Genomic DNA, 15,608 nt, shown 5'->3' with positions numbered 1-15,608 from the left:
TAAGTTGATTTAATTTTGGAATAAGCCCTTTGAATAAAAGTTTGGATTTAGTATTAATTAATGCTTCTCCATTTTTATCTACTATAACTTTAAGTTTTCCATTTAATAACTGGTTTAAATCATCAACTGAGATCTCTCCTTTTGGTAATGTAATTTTCTCTACTTTGTAATATGTTAAAGTATTTAGGGGTTTTTTAACATTAAATATGGAATTATAACTTTGAAAATCTACCAATCCAATTACATAATCATCATTTAATTCTATGGGAGGAAAGAATACTGACTTTAGCTCTGGCTCTGTACCCGAAAATGTTATAGTAAATGAATCCATTTTTATAAAGAAATATTTTTTATGAATGATAAACATAAAATTCCACAAATAGAACTATTTAAATCTTGTATTTGATCGGTTGTATAGTAGATTTTATATCCCTCAAAATATTTAATTACTTCTTTTGGAGGTTGGATTCCAAATGGGTCAAAATAAATTACAATATCTTTATTTTTACGATAAGCTGTCCAATGTGTGCCAGATGAACTGTCTAAATTAACTATTCCGCACTCTTTTACTCTTGGTGTTAGATTTTTTAGCTCGTTTTTTAGGTACACCCCCCTGAAGTGAGGCACGTCTTTTGCGGCCTCTAACAGCTGGTAGTTGTCCATCTTTTTTATTAAATTTTAATCCCATTCCCATCTTTGCTTTTGCCTTCATCAAATTTGTCACGGCATAAGCAGCAGCTCTTTCGGCAAGACTTGCGTCCTTGGCCGTTACTCTAGTCCAAGCTAAGTCTGCTAATCTCATGTCTGCTTTGTTCCGAGCAGCGGTATCTGGATTATTCATGTAGAATATGTCATGCTCTTTACAATAAGAGTCTAGTTTATTTTTTGGAGGTACATTTTTAGCTATATTCTCACGTATATTCGTTCCAGGTCCACAGTACCGATATGATGGTATGTGAAGTGGGAATGGAAGGTTATTTATAAGAGTATTCAATAACCCTCGACCCCTGTAAGGCTTTAGGAATAAACCTTTGCCCTTTTTACATGTTTTCTTATTAACATTTTTTACCATTTTTATTATATAAAAAATGTCTTTTATTCAACAAAAACACAAATTTAAAATAGTACATACTAAGAAAAATATACCAAAGAAGTTGGGTCTATTTCCTACCAATATTCGATGTGTCATTTGTGGTCCAAGTGGAAGTGGGAAGACGGTTGTAATTTATAACTTAATTGTAAGAAAGGAAGGATTAAAATTTACAAACTTATATTTAATATCAAAATCATTAGAACAAGAAAAATATAAAAAAATAATTGAAATATTTAGTTTGTGTGATGAAGTGAAATTACACACGTTTACTGACTGTGAAATCACACCAAATGATGTAAAATCACAGTCAGTTGTTGTATTTGATGACATAAATAGTCCAAATATTACACAATTTTTCTCAATGGGTCGACATAAAAATATTAACTGTTTTTACTTGTGTCAATCTTACAGCAAAGTACACAAACATTTACGTGATAATGTAAATTTCCTAATATTATTTAAACAAGATGATTTAAATTTAAAACATGTATATCACAATCATGTTGGTAATGATTTTTCATTTGACCAATTTAAAGATCTCTGTCATCAATGTTGGGATAAAACTAAATATGGCTTTTTCGTAATAGACAAAGAAAGGTCAAAGAATAATGGTAAATATAGATTTATGTTTGACCAATTCTATCAAGAGGATGGTAAGGGTAAATAAATGAAAGACTGAAGTTTTTTAACATTTACATTTATTATATATCTACACATACAATTCATGTTTGATCAATTTTATAATGACCAAGCGCAAGAGTATTAATGCCATCTTCAAGAATAAACCTCTTGTCATCGTCAAAGGATAGTACTTTCTTGTTCATGGTCAAGGTTTGAAGATGATGATTTGTAGATTTAATTCTTGTCACATTCTCATAGTAATCTTGCCCAGTTGCAAGACAGTTCAAATAATGTTGATGTCTGAGGAGATGTTTAACAGTGGCACCATCAGCTCCTTTAGCTTTCTTCACCTCTAAAGCTTGCTTGTCTTCTTCATATAACCATTTTAGAGGAATGTAAGAATATAACTTTGGTCTTAAACCACAATATTCATACATAATATGACCACCTAATTCATCTTTAAACTTGCCAGTGACTTTTTTATTTTTATCAGAGTATAAGAAATGGTCTTTACTATATCCAGAGGTATCAAAATAGTGTAAGTCACATTCTATTTCCTTGTAAAAGTCCTCTGTAACTATAGCATACATTAATGAATCTGTATCTGTCATTAGAAATCTTTTATTCTTAAATTTTGACATATAATTATAGTGGAAATCATACATTATTACTTTACTAATATCCAAAATGGTCATTCCCAAATATATTGGTTTATTAAACTTTACAACTAATTTATTTAAATGTATAGCATGTAAATTGTTATCAAACGTTTTGCTACAGTCAAACCTTGGATTAGTGACATATTTTGTTAATAGTGACTCATCCTTGAGATATGTATCACGAAACTTGCGTTGATTCATGATTGTTCGACCAAAGAGACTATTATTTAACAATTTATAAAAGTCTTTTTCAAAATCAGTTTTAGCACATTTGCGTTTTTCAATATTAAAATTAATATAGGGCGCAAGCCATCTAGACTGTCTAAATTTTAAAATTCTATGGTATTTTGTAACAATCAAACCCAATTCCTCATATTTTTGTAATGCTTTATAATGTAAAATATATTTAGTTTTGTCATTTAAATTAGGTATTAATTTGCCATTCATTTTCTCAGGTGCTAATGGATAGTCATTATGTAAATCATGTAAGCTTTTATCATATTTTAAATCAACTTCTAAAATGTATCCAAACTCGTCATTTTGATTGTATTTGTAGTCTATCTCATTAGTCCAACGGAATCCATCCACAGGCAGTGGCTCGCACATTGCTGTAGAGTATAGTGAGTTACAGTCTAAATATATTAAATAGACACTTTCTTGATTGGGGTCATAGTGTTCGCCCATATATCTATTATTGGCTTTAGCATAACGTGTGGAAATCATACTGACTCCTCCTCTGATTGCACTTTCTATGAACAAATGCATGTCAATATCTTGAAATAATTGTAATTTTATACCAGTCATTCTAAGACAGGCCTCCCATGTTAATCCAGGAAGTGAATACATATGTACGGGGTCCAGTTTGTAATCCTTTAAACACAGGTCTCTAAATGTCTCAAACACATCAGCCAGTAGCAATACATCTGTTTTAAGGTATAAATCATGATATTCTTGTAAATTATTTATATTAAAATGGGTCCAGACATTTTTAGCATGTTCGTATTCATTGGAAGAGATATGTTCTTTAGTTAGAGTGCTATAGAATGATTCAATTGGCGGTAGAGACTCTGAAAACTTATCTGGTCCCGTCATGTATTCATAGGGAAATACGCCTTTACGTTGTAGTAGTGGATTGTCAATGAATCTAAATGTATTTAAATTGGAAGCTAATTTGTATAATGGAAGGGACAGAAAGTTATAGGAATCTAAAAATACTAAATCATCAACTGAGAATGAAATGTACTTTTCCATATCCTTGGCTATGCAATTTAATTTACGATTATATTTTCCCAAGTGTTGCATTATTAAATGACCATCGTAATTTTTTAAGTTATGGAAGAATACTGGGATTTTCTTTGTTACTTTATAGTTTAAATTACAATCATTGTGGGCAGCTCCACGGTAGTGGCCATTTGAATGACAATGATCTCTCACCCTATCAAAATATAGGGGCTTTTCACAAATGTGACAATGTGTTGAGTTTTTGAAAGATACCTCTTGCTCAGGAGTCATTACTAGGGGAATGTATATTGACATTTGACGTTTAATGAAGTCATAAGTCTCAAACAACCTTTTGAAAAACACATCCATAACGTTTGTACCACTATATAAATCTTCAGAAATAATATTAGAATCTCTCACGACAACAAATGCAAATCCAGATGGAGTATGCTTGTTAGAGTTTATAAAGCATTCAAAATCTGCATAAATCACAAATGGGGCTTTAAGTTGATATTTATAGTTTTTAAATTGTAATGTATCTTGTTTAGACATTTCCACTCGTTGGGCATCAAAGTTTTTACAATACATTATGTGACGTTCTAATATATCATTAGTATAAAAATGTTGCAAACACAACTTACAAAAATGCTTCTTATGGTCATATTTTGTAGACCGCAGCATTAACTTATTAAAATCACGAATTAAACAGTAATGTGATTTACGACCTTCTTGTAATAATAATAAATCTATATGAGTATTACTGTTTAGTTTGGTTGTTCTTAATGGATATATACATTTCTGGTCTTCAACTCCAAATACATTAACACTTATATTATTTTGTCTTTCAAATTTATCTATATCAGCTAATTTCACAGGATACTTTATGTTTGTCATATTCAACTGACCTATGTAGGGTGCATAATTGGAGACTCTATTAGCATGTTCATTAGAGTTCCTTGGATATAAAGCTGCTAAAATTGACCAAAGGAAACATTTATTATCAGCATTTTTTATATTTAAAACTGCTTTTGTCAATTTAATACTTTCTGGTGTAGGGATATATGACTTTGGAGTTAGGGGCTTATACTTGTAAACATGCAGCTGCCAATATTTAGTATGGTCATATATCCATCCACTGCCTTGGGCTTGATATTTGTGCATGGATGCATCAATCTTTAAAAGTGCATTTTCAATTTGAGGCTTTAAATCTCTTTTCTCAATAGTTAAGGTGGTAAGGCTTCTAAAATCTGCAATACATTCTTTTTCATTAACTAATTGCCCATTTTGATCCATTGAGTATTTTATAAATTTAATTCTCCTTACTAAAGTCCATTTTATCGGAAGAGGACAAGACTGAAGAGTATTTTTAAGTTCATTTCTAATCGATTCACCAACAAATTCAATCATTGTATATGGACAATTATTGCAAGAATTGACATGTCTTTTAAAATGACCAACCACATTTTTCTTACAAAAATTACAATTCTTATGACTTTGTAATATATGCGATTTTAGAACCACATTATCATCACAGATTAAATCACATACCTTGCACAGTTTCACCTTCATTTGATGTACTAGCTTGTAGTGGCGGACCAAATTGCTCTTCTTGGACAGCGAGGCGGAGCAGTGTTGACAGGTCGGCATCACGCTCGAGAATGAAATATCACCCGGATGCCACTTCTATATATAGGCTCGTCCCCGGTGACGTCACCACCTGAGGATTCCCCAGTCTCGTGACCGCTTCACTTGGCCCTTGTGACAGTGCCCGTAAAACTATCTAAAAACGCTTATATCTCGAAAACGGCTTGAGATACGGCAAAACGGTTAAAATTCTGGCAAACATAGTGGGTGTCAACTTTTGATTATAAACAATATTACAACATAAAAAAATCAAAAAATAAGAAAAAAATTTAACATTATTTTATATGGGTACAAATAAAATTTACCATGAAAAATCGTCTAAGTCCGTAAAACTATCTAAAAACGCTTATATCTCGAAAACGGCTTGAGATACGGCAAAACGGTTGAAATTCTGGCAAACGTAGTGGGTGTCAACTTTTGATTATAAACAATATTACAACATAAAAAAATCAAAAAGTAAGAAAAAAATTTAACATTATTTTATATGGGTACAAATAAAATTTACCATGAAAAATCGTCTAAGTCCGTAAAACTATCTAAAAACGCTTATATCTCGAAAACGGCTTGAGATACGGCAAAACGGTTGAAATTCTGGCAAACGTAGTGGGTGTCAACTTTTGATTATAAACAATATTACAACATAAAAAAATCAAAAAGTAAGAAAAAAATTTAACATTATTTTATATGGGTACAAATAAAATTTACCATGAAAAATCGTCTAAGTCCGTAAAACTATCTAAAAACGCTTATATCTCGAAAACGGCTTGAGATACAGCAAAACGGTTGAAATTCTGGCAAACGTAGTGGGTGTCAACTTTTGATTATAAACAATATTACAACATAAAAAAATCAAAAAGTAAGAAAAAAATTTAACATTATTTTATATGGGTACAAATAAAATTTACCATGAAAAATCGTCTAAGTCCGTAAAACTATCTAAAAACGCTTATATCTCGAAAACGGCTTGAGATACGGCAAAACGGTTGAAATTCTGGCAAACGTAGTGGGTGTCAACTTTTGATTATAAACAATATTACAACATAAAAAAATCAAAAAGTAAGAAAAAAATTTAACATTATTTTATATGGGTAGCATGCATTTTATATGGGGGAGCGCACACGAGTTCGCGTACAAACCTCGCATGATTTTGAGAATGTATGTGGATTTGAAATAGTAATGGAGTTGTACAATGGTATTGAACATTTATATAGGCTTGTATAGGCCGAGAGCTGGATTTTTAAAAAAGTGGTCATATTATTCTTATGGGGAAAACGTGCCTAAAGTGGCGTCATATTGCTAGTTCGCCACTACTTACAACATTGAATATTCACATCGGAAAGTCACAATAGCCGTTATTTCTAGTCGACCGTTGATTATAATACTATTGCCGATGTTTTAAGTTTTCTTCTTTAAAATGTCATCTTTTTAAAAATGGTTAAGAAAGCCGCCATTTTTCCACATTTTCTGCAACACTAAAAGCAGCTGATTCTGAAGTAAGATCACTCATCACACCACGCATTCTGTAGGTACAAAACGATACTGAACGAGGCGATAGCCAGTGCCCAGGTGAAGCCCAACAAGTGCATCATCTTCCAGCGCCGCGAGGTGTTGGAGGCTGAGCTGACTCCTGGGATGGACCTTCTGTGGGACGACGCCCTCGCCTCGGCTCCGCCCCACGGGTGTGTCCCTGTGGAGGCCAACGAGACTTTGTACATACTCTACACCTCGGGAACCACAGGTGATTGAAGGATTTAGGCGAGTTTAGTTCTATAATGCAACCTTTTATCTTTGTTGTTTGGTGGTTTTAGGCTAGCCCAACTATCACCTCCAAAGTTCGAACCAAAACCGAGACCCTTCATTTCCTCATTTGATTTATGACTTTGAATTATATTAAGAGTCAGTAGAAAATGCCACAATTGTCAATCTTATTACAAACTTCCTACATATGACTTATTTTCTGATTTTCAAATTATACTTTGATTTAAGCAGAATCTCTTCACAAGTGTACCCATTAGATTGGAAACCAAGTAAATTAAAGTCCTAATCATTAAGGGTCTGCCAGGGCTTATGTAAAAGGGGGATCAACCATACACTACGGATATACCACGGCTAGAAAGTAAAAAAAAACTTCCGTCTGATGCCAACAGGATGGAACAAAGTGCATAGTGTTAATTGGTTTTTGTAACAAGTTCCACAACCATATCGTGATTGCAGGTCAGCCAAAGGGCATCGTTCGACCCACGGGCGGCCACATAGCCACTCTCTGCTGGTCCATGTCAGCGATCTACGGCATGAGGGACCAGGACGTGTGGTGGACCGCGTCTGACATGGGCTGGGTCGTGGGCCACTCTTACATCTGTTATGGACCACTCACCGCCGGTCTTACCTCGGTCATGTACGAGGGCAAACCTGACCGCACGCCTGACTCCGGACAGTACTTCAGGTGAGGGATGAGAAACCTTCAGGACCCACGAGCTGAAGTTTATAATGTATCCTAACATATCCTAACACTCTCGCTGTGAGGAAAGCACACCAATCATTCTCCATCGTTCTCGTGACGTTCCATAGGACTTCGTCCTCAAACGGGGAGAACAGCTGCGATCCTTTCCCTGGCTGAAGAGGACAAAGTCCTAAAACAGCCTCAGTCCAGTAGAGTTTCAGCTCACTGGACTGGAACGTTACGAGAACGATGGAGATTGATTGGTGTGCTTTCTTCACAGTGAGAATGTGTGAAGACTTAAGCTCGTGAGTCCTGAGGATGGATAGTTTTCTTCACATAAAATTACTTCGATAATTTTAACAGCCTTCAAACAAGAGGGGGAAATGATATAAGGTAAGAGAGCTTCTATAAATGAATTTGACTTCGGAATTCTCGTCCCTCTTATTCTTGCCAATTCTTAGAGATGAGATTTTATACAAGGAAACATTGAGCGAAAACTAGGGGGATCAGTAAACACAATGAGCTCCAACTTGGCATATACTGGAAGTAGAGTGCTCAGTCTTTTATCCCTTCTGACATACAAGAAATACTTAAGACTCTATTATTTATTCATTAAAATAAGTTCGATTCCATTAAAGTTTTTTTCCAATTTCCATTTTATAATCGTGCCTCCGATTACATACTTGTACATATTGTTTGTTTTAAGTAGAGGCGAGTTAAACTCTGTTGTTTGTTATGCAGCGTGGTGAAAATAACAGCATTGGTTGATCTCATTTTCATAAAAGAGAGAATTTCTAATTCGAATCTCATGTTGCATGATGAAGAGTGATCCAGGAACACCAAGTGAACGGCATCCTGACGGCTCCCACGGCGCTAAGAGTCATACGAAGGGCGGACCCTGATGTGCGGATCGGCAAGAAGTACTCCACCAAGTCGTAAGTTGTGCTTTATACCTCCGTCTTTCTTGGCTTGAAACTTATATTTTATGGAAAGTTGCCTGTTTAGCAAACTAGGAACGTTAATACCTTTGACTAGTATCAAATAGTCAATAAATAATTGTATGGTATACCAACTCTTTTTTCCACGTTTATTAGTATTTCGTTATTTTTGTTTGCTTTATTAGGCTGAACTAGTTTAGTTCAACTTTAAAAGGTTACGGAGTCTCGATTTATTTATGTTTGACTCATGTTTAGTTGTGATTTATTCAGAATACATGTTATTTTGGGTTAGTTGTCACGCCATTTTCAGTTAATTACAAAATATTGAAAATACACGTTATTTAATTTTTCTTTTACAATACAGTAACTACCTTTGACTAAGTATCCAATAGTAAATGGTACTCCTAATCAGATTAGCAACATAAGTAATAAATTGTTATGTTTTTTTCAGGTTAAGATACTTGTTTGTGGCCGGGGAACACTGTGATCACGAGACCAAGTCTTGGGCAGAACAAATTTTCAAGGTAAAAGAAAGATCTCACTGTCACTAAATATTCCTAAAGTTTGAAATAACTATATACATCACTTAATAAAGGGTATTCCTTAAAACTACGTACACCACGTTCATAAATAAAAAAAATAGCTTATTCCCTATATGGGAAATTCGCTAATAAAAAATAAAAAACTCCAAGAAAACTTCTTCTCAGAGTTTATCCATTTATATTTAGCTATCGATAACGAGTTATACGCTTATTCTGCGCTTAACGGGATGAGTGAAAGCTTCGCCTTGAAAGAAGCTTCCTCCACCTTATCAAGGCAAAAAAATGTGGTTCGGATTCCCCTATAAACTGTAGGTCCCTTGGTTGCCATTAGCTGTATGGGGTAACTAACAGCTGTTTCTAAGGAATAAGTCGGCCTTTGTCACTAACAAGACTACAAAATCGCGCCACTCATCCTACACTCATCTCCATTCATACTTGGCTTAAAATTCCTACTTTGTATGGTTGTCATTAATTTTTTTTTTTATATATATATATTAAAATGCGATTCGTGGTCTTTGGGTGACGATAGTGTCAAATTCAATTTAAACCTGTTCACCAACTTTTCTGTCTTGATGTAGATTACTATTATATTCCAACTTCCTGACTAACATCAGTCACTTTATACTCTGACCCTCCACAGGTACCGATTCTAAACCACTGGTGGCAGACGGAGACTGGACATTCCATAACAGCCACTTGTGTTGGTCTGGATCATTCCACCTCCCCGCCCAAGTACTCCGCTGGGATGCCCTTCCCCGGATATGATGGTATGTATCTCTCTTGATTTAAACTGAATAAAACAAAATTGCCAAACTCCTGTGCACCAAGCCCGATCAAACCAATACTACTACTCTGACAATAGTGCATATCTAAAGTAAACTAGCTGTTCTTATCTGACTTGTATTTCCCAGTACATTTGCACACCCGCTAACCCCTAGCAAAACAATTCTGCCGAGCCGAGTTTGACTCCATTTGATGAATCTTTATTACATCATCTATCATTTATATTATGCCTAATTAGGGCCAATTAGAATCCTTTAAGCTTACTAGAGACGTACAAGAGGCATGTTGAGAATGTCGTAAGATGATGTAATAAAGATTCATCAAATGGAGTCAAACTCGGCTCGGCAGAATTGTTTTGCTTGTTATTTTTACAATGAAGTGCATTTCCGGTCCAAACCCATTAAAGTTTGTGGATATGTCAGGAATCGAACCCCTGGCGACTCTTTATTCTGTGGTTTAATTTACAAGCCATAGTAACTTTATGTTAGAATCGTGCATAGAAAAAGAGAACAGTCGTAACAAACTATTGCTCATGTTACAAATAGTCAAATTTCCTCAGTCTGTCAGAGTACTTTGCACACTTATTGACACCTTCAGCGTTCTTTATATACGGCACATAACTAGATTTAGAAGGATGAATATGTGTTTTAGATTACCTGTTGCTTGCGTCAATTGATCCTTTTTGTTTTAAATAGCTACAGCTGTTTCGGGCTGTTGAGATCACATCTTCAGGTTGAGAACGTTAAAATACTATTCTCATTGAGGAATGAGGTTGTCAGCATACTCTTCTTTGACACAAAACACATACAAAAACTTGGCCGCCCGAAACAGCTGTAGTTCTTTATAACCACAAGAATTAATTGGCTTAACAGGTTATCTAAGCCTTCTTAATCTTGCAATAACTTGATCCATTCTAGGTGTTCTACCTCTGAGGACCGCGATAGGCTTACATTCCCTATAGTTGTTTACTTTTACTTCTTACAAAATTTAAAATTCAATTAGGGTCTATTTTCCAAAACCCACTAACATGTCGACATTTTCGCTGTTTCCACAGTCCGTATTCTGCGGAGGGACGGCAGCGAGTGTGATTGCCATGAGCTCGGTCGCATCGTCATCAAACTGCCCCTTCCACCTGGAGTCATGGCTAACCTCTACAAAGCTACTCAACGTTTCCTCCAAGTCTACTTCTCCAGTTACCCCGTACGTTTTTTATCATGATTTTAGATGAACATCCTTTTTTTAGTTCCCACGCCAGTGGCATTTTTATCGAAGATAAAGCATACAAAATCCACATGCATTTGGATATGCTGAGGATCGGACCTATCCTTCTCGCACTGAAGTCAAAGACGCTAACTACTAGTACCCCATACGTGTAGCCTACAGCCCATAATTATTTTATACAACAATTCTGGTAGATGTGTATTTCTTTTTTCATATCCTGAAAGCACCCTTTTGTAAAATCAACTTTGAATATATGGATTAGGAATTTTTATTTTGTGTATATCACAATACCTATAAATGTTTAGAAGATAACATAATTTTTTTGCCTAATGTCCAAGATTCCCTTATTACCTTCGAATGTTTCAAAATATTCAAGGAGAACCAAACACTGTTTGTACTACCCACAAATGATGATTTCTGCCAGTAGTTAAATAAGTTAAATCCCTTACCCTGAGCAGTATATGTAATATTGTTGATCACACTATTTCAGGGTTACTATGACACAATGGACGCCGGATACCGCGACGAGTTTGGCTACATCTACGTGACCGCACGTGACGATGACGTAATCAACGTGGCAGGTCACAGACTGAGCACGTCAGCGCTAGAAGACGTCGTCCTCAGCCATCCTGACGTAGCCGACGCGGCTGTTGTGGGCGTCCCGGAGCCAACCAAGGGAGAAATACCGTTGTGTCTCTTCGTCGTGAAGAACGGTAAGTCTAGTTTCAATAATTTTGTATTAAAAAAATTATAAATATTTCTTTTATCTTCAAGATTTCTGTTTGGCAAAATTATTTGACAATCCAGGAATCGTGATACTAAATACATCTCAAAGATGGCATCCGAACCAAAGTTTTGTGTATTTTGTGTTCAAAGTGTGCTTATCTAAGGTAAAAAAAAATTTTATTGGTTGTCAGTCTTACAGGTTGAGAAATGTTGATTGGATGTCCCTCAATTGCGTTCAATTTATATGTGTGTTTTTGCTCAAATACTTCTAAAAGTTTAGTTGAGAAACAGATGGAATGGTCGACATAAACTTTCATAACACCGTGTAGCATTGTCGGGCATCTAATAATCAAAAACAGCTGAGCCACGAGGATGAGAAGCTTTGACATATAATATGGAATATCATGTATTATTATTTTGACTTACTAAGGATTAAGACATTGGCAACCTCCTCATTTCTAAACCTTACACTATTCGAAAATAAGAATGGCATAGTAATTATTCTGGTTATCATGTTCATTTGATAATCAATGCCCATTTATGTTACCAAATCTTTGCAGGCAGTGTCCTAGTGTCAATTTCAAATAATCATATCCTAATTTTCAAAGTACCTACCGTAAACAAATTGGTGACATGTACACGATTCACTATGTTCTTGTATGTTTCAGATTGCTCTAAGAGTGAGGACCAACTACGACAAGAGCTAGTGAGACAGGTACGAGAGTTGATTGGTCCAATAGCAGCCTTCCGTCTGTGTGCCACGGTGACAGCACTGCCAAGGACCCGCTCTGGAAAGACTGCTAGGAAGTCCATTGCCGACCTTGCTAGGAATAAACAAATCAAGGTTCGTATCACATTGTTGTAACTGATGATGATGATGGTGGTGGTGATTGTGATGATGATTATGATGATGATTATGATGATGATGATGTGACGATGATGATAATTCTGGTTATGATTATTCTGATGATTATGATCCTGATTAACAAGGGATCAGCTAAACACAGTCATCAGAGGTGTACAGAGGATGGAGTTGTAGATGAAGAGGTTTGTAATTTTGTTCAAATCCATCTCTGCAAAGTAAAATGTCGTATGAAAATCATACAAATGATTTAAACAGTTTAAATAGATCATTTAGAATATGCCTTGGCTGAATATGTCACGAGACAAGACAGGCAAGAGTGTACTTACAACCTTTAGATATTATTTTAATGGAATAAATACTAAAATTTGCTTTGCTAGGCTACACTCAAACTCGCTAAAAAGGTTAATAACCCGTCTCTGTTATAAGTCTTAACCATATCAAGATTGCCTGATTCTACATTAGGTGAGAGTGTTCCTAGGGAGCGAGTTGGCTCAGTGGTATGGCATGGGGCTTTGGTCCCCGAAGTCTCGCATTCAAATCATGCCATACCACTAGACCAGCTCGCTCTACAGATATGTGATAATACCTATAACTATTGAATCCAACTCTTTAAGACAGTGGCGTACCTTTTGGCGCGTCTTTTAAGCTGAATATGAATAATCTGCAATGAATATACAGAATTGAGTGAGATGATCGTTGTAGCTTTTTTGTTACTGTAGTGTTATATAGTCAATGCTAATACCTGCCGTTTCATTAGTCATGATCATTTATTAACAGATCAATAATTATCAAGGAGAGCTGGGCCAAGTTTTGAATAGTCAAAAAGCTTCTCACTCTACTGGGAATTTATCCGGTGACCTTTTCATTACCAGGCGAGCACTAGAAAACTCAGCTAATTGTGAAAAAACAAGTAATGTGTAATTAGTTCTCAGTAATCAGTTTCACACATTAGCCTAGCGTCCTTGAATGTTTGTGACAAAAACTATGGGTATTCCTATTTCTAATTTTATTGAGGACTATTCCAGATTCCAGGGACAATAGAAGACCCCAGCGTGTACAAGGAAATTCTACAGGTCCTACGAACTATCGGCTACGCTCTCACAGCTCCTGAACCTCTCTGAACCTCTCTACTCATCAGTCTGTCTGAACACTTGATGATTACGACCACATCAGTGAATGTTTACCAGTGTATAGCAAGTCAAGCAGAATCGTTTTGTATAGTAAGATAATATATTATAATATGTTTTAAAGTTATGCATTTTTATCCACTCGCTTTTTACAGTTTGTTTGATTTTAAGTGAAACCGTTTATTTTGGTTGTGGAATAGAATAAAAATTGGATTTATTAAAGTTTATAAGAGCAATATCTTCAACAGACTTTATGTAAACAAAATGGCAATTGCATGACCAATAATTTTTCTAAATTTTACTATTCAACCAAATGGAAATTCTTGTAATCATTTGATATATGTAATGATTTTGTTAGTAATAAAGTATAATGAAGTTAAATCTCTGTAACGGGGAATGTAATATATTTTAAATAAAATTTTGTCATATAATATGATGCATCATATTGGTTTTAATACAAATCCCTTCACTTTGAGTTCTATACCTAATCCAAACCCTCGAAGTTAATAAGATTATAAATTACCACGGCCACCTCTAACGGAGGCCGCGAAATTACCGTACTCTGTACGAATATTATGGTGCATATCATGGATCATAAGCACGAATACTTGAACAGACCCGGTATAGATCATTAACATAAACAAATAGTATACTTCGTCCCTAGGGCCGAAAATTAGGTTTTGCCGGCTCGAGATAGTTTTTAAGTTCGAGACGAAGTCGAGAAGTCGCTTGAATGGAATTGTTGAAATCTAAAACCATATGCAATACCGTACCTTAACATTTTAACCAATAATAATATGTTAACCATATCTAAAACAATATGTTAATGCTATTAGTATAGGATTCGGGCCATCAACGTCATTTGTTTATGTTTATGATCCATAAGCATAAACAAATGATGTCAATGGTCCGAAATTCATTACCCGAATCTTATACTAATAACATCTATCTATATATTAATAGGCAAGCATGTTTCTTTAAAACCTTTTTTCTCAGCTTGTGTGCATCGTGGGGTAAATCTACGCATACTGTTAGAAAGCTATTATCCTGTATAGCAAAAAAAATTTGCTATACAAATTTTGGTAAAGAACAATAGGCCTATGTAAACAATAATAATAAATAAAGATAACATAGTGTTGAGCCCGAAATGTCGAGGGGGGAGCGTAGGAGAGGTGGGTGGTGTGCGAAAGAGGTGGAGGCGTGGGAGAGGGGAAGGCGCAGGAGAGAGGGGAGGGGGTGTGGGAAAGAGCGCAGCCATGGAGAGAGCAGGAAAGTGGAAAGCAGCCTAATATCAAATAAAAATTTGAAAAAATTAACGTGGATCTTATGCGTTGCCATGCTGGTGACGAAATAACAACGAAATATAAACAGAAAATCAAAACAAATGGAAGAAACTCCAATCACATGTTTTATTTACAGTGTGGGGTGAAAATAGAGAAGTGAGTACATTACATATTTTTGGTCGAGTTTCGACCACTGGACGACCTCTCGTTATAAGTTAAAACGAGCTGTTGGCCCGCCCTACGTACGGGAATTTAGTAGTCAACTAAAACTGAAGTTATGTTGATGTTTCCATTTCTAATCCAAGCAAAGTTAAACATTTACTGTAAAAAAGCTGCCAAGATGAATTAAAACATGTAAACATTGTTATTTTCCTATTCTTTCCTCAAAAAGTTGAACAGAAAGAAAAATAATTTGCATAAGCTTGTCTTTAATGACTCGGGGGCA

The 15,608-nt window shown here is 35.3% G+C and overlaps 1 protein-coding gene across 1 annotated transcript in view; it reads left to right on the top strand.

The window, feature by feature from the left end:
- LOC128993280 (acyl-CoA synthetase short-chain family member 3, mitochondrial) overlaps positions 1–14,323 on the top strand; it is a 78,140-nt gene extending 63,817 nt beyond the window's left edge. The window contains exons 7-15 of the mRNA XM_054417071.1: positions 6,765–6,976; positions 7,453–7,681; positions 8,503–8,613; positions 9,068–9,140; positions 9,799–9,925; positions 10,996–11,141; positions 11,653–11,875; positions 12,557–12,732; positions 13,779–14,323. Coding sequence (XP_054273046.1) covers positions 6,765–6,976; positions 7,453–7,681; positions 8,503–8,613; positions 9,068–9,140; positions 9,799–9,925; positions 10,996–11,141; positions 11,653–11,875; positions 12,557–12,732; positions 13,779–13,874 — 1,393 coding nt within the window. The 3' untranslated portion in view covers positions 13,875–14,323. The remainder of the gene's footprint in view (positions 1–6,764; positions 6,977–7,452; positions 7,682–8,502; positions 8,614–9,067; positions 9,141–9,798; positions 9,926–10,995; positions 11,142–11,652; positions 11,876–12,556; positions 12,733–13,778) is intronic.
- Positions 14,324–15,608: the final 1,285 nt, after the last annotated feature.

The sequence above is a fragment of the Macrosteles quadrilineatus genome, unplaced genomic scaffold (assembly GCF_028750875.1).
Source record: "Macrosteles quadrilineatus isolate MER2022 unplaced genomic scaffold, UCM_ALF_1.0 Scaffold_4__1_contigs__length_99947679, whole genome shotgun sequence".
NCBI lineage: Eukaryota > Metazoa > Arthropoda > Insecta > Hemiptera > Cicadellidae > Macrosteles > Macrosteles quadrilineatus.
The sequence above is the reverse complement of the archived record's forward strand: the minus strand, read 5'-3'. Positions and strand labels throughout refer to the sequence as shown.